The 5,243-nt window shown below is 41.0% G+C and overlaps 1 protein-coding gene across 1 annotated transcript; it reads right to left on the bottom strand.

The window, feature by feature from the left end:
• Nucleotides 1–6: 6 nt before the first annotated feature.
• On the bottom strand, nucleotides 7–3,602 carry LOC121940106. Its single transcript, XM_042482966.1, has 3 exons — nucleotides 3,296–3,602; nucleotides 2,706–2,760; nucleotides 7–2,266 (listed from the first exon to the last, which is right to left on the bottom strand). Exons 2-3 carry the CDS (start codon nucleotides 2,711–2,713, stop codon nucleotides 376–378), a joined length of 1,899 nt encoding a protein of 632 aa, XP_042338900.1. The 5' UTR covers nucleotides 2,714–2,760; nucleotides 3,296–3,602; the 3' UTR covers nucleotides 7–375.
• Between the last annotated feature and the right edge of the window lie 1,641 nt (nucleotides 3,603–5,243).

Below are 5,243 nucleotides of genomic sequence, written 5' to 3'. Positions count from 1 at the left end.
AACCAGCAGGGGGCGTCCTCACTTCATTAAAATCAGAGCAGTTGTTATAAACTATTCTGTGATCTGTACAGTGAAGTTACCATAACAACACAAAACAAAGTGAGGTTTCTTATGGAGTTATTACATCAACACCACAGTTAACAGATAAGGAGTGAAACGGTGAAGTTACTGCTGTTAAACTGGAAGAACAGAAACAGTCGCTGCATCACACAGAGGGCAAACTTTGGAAACTTTCAAAGGTGATTACATTTAGATTTTATCATGAAGTTATTACATCAACACCACAGCAAAGAGACCAAGAGTGAATTTCATCAACAGTGTAGATCTTGTTTTCTACACAGCTGTCTGCTCACAATCACTCTGGTCACCCAAAACTTACTTCTTTGCTCTTTTAAATGCTCCAACAGCTGCTTTACCGACTGCTTTACCGGCTGCTTTACCGGCTGCTTTACTGGCTGCTTTACCGGCTGCTTTTATTCTACCAAAGCTGTACCAGGATGCTGCTTTTGTTCCTTTATCTTCATCCATTCGACGTTTCATCTCTTCCAGTCTCTGGACCTTCTCTGTCTCCTCTTTGTCGTTCATCTTCTCAATCAGGACGTCCAGGTGGACATAAGTGGACACTGAATTAACATTCAGGGCCATCTGCTCCAGTTTGACAACATGTTGGAAGGACTCCTTCAACAACTGATCTTTTTCTTTCTCAAGTTCTTCTTTCTTCTTCAGGAGAGTTTCCAAAAGGCTCGTTGACTGGTCACAGCCGGCTTTACCCTTGTAATACTTGTCTATGATGTCTTGTTTGGTCTTCTGAACTTTCCTTGTCTTCATCGCATACCTCCACATTGTTTTAACATGATCTGATTCATTGGTCTTTCCCTCACACACAGGGCACTGTTTTCCTTTAACATGATGTGGTACACAACACTCATCTTCACATGCAGTGCACTGTTTTTCTTTCACATGAGCTGATACAGGACACTTCCCAGTACATACGGTGCAGGATAATTCTTTCACGTGACCTGATTCACGACACTCTCCCTGACACTTGGTGCATTTTCTTACCATGACCTCACAGTGTTCTGGATACCAGGCCAGTGTGCATGGATCGTGACAGTTCTCCTTGCAGACGGTGCAGCAGACAGCTCCTCCATAATTTAACCCAAAAGCCCACCACCTCCACTCACTGACAGGTTCTTTAACTTTGAAGACCTCATTGACTTCTACAGTGAAGTTTTCATTGTTCTTCATCTCTGCTTCATATTTCTTCAGAGCTTCTTCAGTCTGTTGGATTTCTTCCTGTTTCAGGTCAATAAACTCAATTCTCTCCTGCAGTTTGTGGATGCAGGCTGTCAGTCTGATGTGACTCTTCAACACTTCAACAATTGCCGTCAGGTTCTGAGGGGAACTTTCTTTCAGGAAACCAGTGAATTCACCCATTTGTTCCTCTGTTAAGGCCCATGCATGTTTTAGAGAAAGCTTATTTTTCTTTGTTCTCCATGTGCTCTGGCAGTTATCAAACATGAAATGAATCGTCTTGTTCTCATCTTTGGCACATTTAATATTTGCAGCCTCGAGAGCTTTCAGGACATTTTCAGGAGTCACACCGTTTGAGTGTGTGAAGAGGGCCACAATGTTCTTCTCCATATCTTTTCCAAACAGAGACACCACTGAATTAAAGATGTACGTCAGTCGGTCATTCAGTTGATTCTCGCTCGCTTTTATCACCAGACCGACTGCATCAACCTCATGAACTCCATCGTCTGAGCGAAACAAGTCTAATAATCTTTCACTGACGATGATATCGTGTTCGGTCCCTCTGGTGTCTCCGTATCCAGGAGTATTGATGATGGTCAGAGAGTAGGGCAGAGTTTTACCTTCAAAACCAAAGATCTCGTACGCGATCACATCTGCTGTCTGACTCTTTGATTGACTTTTCTTCTCGCCCTCAGTCACATCTGCTGTCTGACTCTTTGATTGACTTTTCTTCTCGTCCTCTACGATCTGAAACCAGATATCATCCTCCCACTTTACTCCCATGGCGTAGTTGACCAGAGCATTGATCAGAGTAGATTTTCCTGTTCCTGTTTCTCCCACAAACAAGATGGTTTTATTTATCTTGTTTGGATTTTTTTCACCAACAGTCATTCTTGTCAGAGTCCCAATATTCTCTTTCTTTGGTTTCAGCTGGTAGACATCAGGAGATCCTGATTGGATCAGATCACTTTTGGAAATGATCTCCTCATATTTCAATGAGGTGTTGGTGTTCCTGTACAAAAGTAAAGAAATTAGCTCAAAAACGAGTGAACATACATTGAATTAAATAACATCACCATAATGCAGGTGTCTTTAAATAAAAGTCTTTTATCTTAACTACTTTATCTACCTGGTACTAAAACATGAATCTATTAGAAACTATAAATATATCTACAAACTGAGCAGTTACACCTCATGTTATATTAGGTCAGTCAGTTCATCATCAAAACTATCAGCCTCATCCCCAAATAATAACTACTCAGCAAAATAATATCAGTGCCAAAGGACATCATTAAAACGAAAAAGTCTTAATAGAGATGATTACACCGATTACAAAACGACAGTACACACACACACACACACACACACACACACACTCATCTCAAATATACCACAATAAATACTGAAAAACTGAGATACTTTAGTGGCTGAGATACTTCAGTATTACTCACATTGCCATGGTAACAGTATCACAGGGGCTTGATGTTGGAGCACCGTATGAGTTCTCTGGATGAAAGAGAAATTAGATACGATATCGTTTCTAACATGAAGGTGAGTTTCCACTGCAACGCAACTCACTAATGACACAACGTGAAAGTTTAATTATTTTTCGAAAACTACTTTAACTTTCACAGATAGAGGAAACAACAAAATAATATAGGCGTCAAAGCAGTTAAAAACAAGTGCATTATAGTTAAAATTGTTAAAAAAAAACCTGTCTTGTCAAGTCTGTCTTGAACGAAAAAAAAATCAACCAAAAAACTATAAGACGATTTTTAATTTAAAAAAAATCAAAAAAAACAGATTTCTAGTCAATTGGCCAAAATCAAAAAACAACAACAAAAAACTTTATTAAATTGAAACTCTTTTCATTTTAATGTTGCTCTAATAGAAGATACGAATGACTCATATGAATGTCAGGAAGTACTTTCAGGTGTTAGTTGTGTCAAATTAATTTCTCCTTATGCGTATATATCTGGTATTAACTCCTGATGTTGACATTTTTAAAGTATTTCATCATGCTGTTTCAAAGCGCTCTTACCTGTGTCGATGGTCTCTGGTCCTGAGGAGAAAGAGAAAGCAGAGAGCAGCTTTATAACAGCAGAGAGGGTGGATGCTCGGTGGTCACATGATTTCACAGAAACGGTCTCAAAGACAAACAGCAGAGTCACTCTATGGACTGCAGTGAACTCATAAGTACATGAACTGTTTCTCTTTCACTTTGTCAATGAATGTTAGTTAAGATTTGATGATATTAGAGCCTGTAAATCCACCTAAAGAGATGACTATTGAAATAAACATATTTGCACAAATAAAAATGTTCTCGTATACCGTCAAGGTTGCATTGTTGAAAGCGTTTAGATTATCACGTTAGCATGTCGTGCATACTACATTATATACTTGTGATAAAGTATTTTTAAACGAATTTTCTACTGCAATACCTCGATTTTCCTTTGGAAGTGATGAAGAGGGACTGCTGACAGAAAGAGAGACATTGCCTTTTTACTGCACTTTGAGACCCAAATAAAAGAAATCATACTGACATTTTGTAGCTTTACTGACAAATGCAGTTTAACATTTAAAATATTTTTGAAATTTAAAAAAATAGCATCTTTTAAATATGTATGTAATGTACCATTTATCAGCAGGTATCAGTGAAAAAGGCTGCAGGGTCACCAGTGTTTACATCATCAGTGAATGTCCTCTAAAAGAGCTTATTTTGGCACAAACAGGCTCAGATTATTGAGAACATCCTTCACAGACCTTTTTTTTTTAAGAGTAAAATAATTTTTGTTTAACCAGAAACAGCTGAGAAACAGCGGTTATGTTGTTTGGGGTTGTGCAGGGGGACTTGGTGCCTCGTGTGGGTGGTGAGGTTACGGTCTGCACTGAATTAAACTCCAGACAACAAACACCTTACATTTTGCTGAATGCACAGAGACACTAATGGTCTTGGCGCCTGGCAAGGAGGCAGCCTGTAGCAGCAGCTCCCGTCGTGTTCTTTGTTTTCTCGCTCTTTGTTAGGTTTATCTTCTTGTTTTTAGTTTGTATTTTCTTTATTCACTTGCACAACCACAGTGACAATGCTCAGACTACGTTTTTCTAATTTTCTCCCGGTGCATCTGCTACTTTTATTATTCTTTGTAGCAGAGGGTGTTGCTAACAGTAGCGGTGGCATTGTTTACTCTCGTGATCAGCTGATCGCGCTGGGTAGACCTGCGCTGCTGCCTGGAGCGAGGCCTGTGATCCCGGAGGAGATACGGAGGAGATGCCGCAGATGCAGAGCCGGAGCCAGACGGAGGGAGAAGAGGAGAAGACACAGGCCGGCGGTCCCGGCGATCATTATGGGAAACGCAAGGTCTCTTGGAAATAAGACGGACGAACTCGGGGCGCTGGTCAATACACAGAGGGAATACCGTGAGTGTAGTTTTCTGTGCTTCACGGAAACTTGGCTACACTCTCACATTCCGGACAGCAGCGTTGCGATACCCTGCTTTACTGTTGTTTGAGCGGACAGAGATGTGATTGGCAGCGGCAAGAAGAAAGGAGGAGGGATTGCTCTGTATGTGAGTGAGAGATGGTGTAATCCCGGGCATGTACATGTGAAGGAAGTTCTCTGCAGCCCGGACATTGAACTGCTTGCTGTGGGAATGCGCCCTTATTATTTGCAGAGAGAGTTTGCGTCCACCATTGTGATCGCTGTTTACATCCCACCGTCAGCTGATGCAGCCGGGGCCTGTGACATCATCTGCTCCGCCGCTGCAAAGCTGCAAGAACAACATCCTGATGCATTTATGATCATTACAGGAGATTTTAACCATGCATCACTTGACAAAACTCTACCTAACTTCCACCAGTATGTTGACTGCCCCACCAGAGGCGACAAAATACTGGATCTCCTGTATGCTAATGCCAGAGAAGCATACAGTGTCACAGCCTTTTCCCCTCTTGGCAGATCAGATCACAACTTGGTTCTGTTATCTCCAAAG

Source organism: Plectropomus leopardus, unplaced genomic scaffold (assembly GCF_008729295.1).
Source record: "Plectropomus leopardus isolate mb unplaced genomic scaffold, YSFRI_Pleo_2.0 unplaced_scaffold7477, whole genome shotgun sequence".
Lineage (NCBI taxonomy): Eukaryota > Metazoa > Chordata > Actinopteri > Perciformes > Serranidae > Plectropomus > Plectropomus leopardus.
Note: the sequence above shows the minus strand (reverse complement) of the source record. Positions and strands in the feature narration are given on the sequence as shown.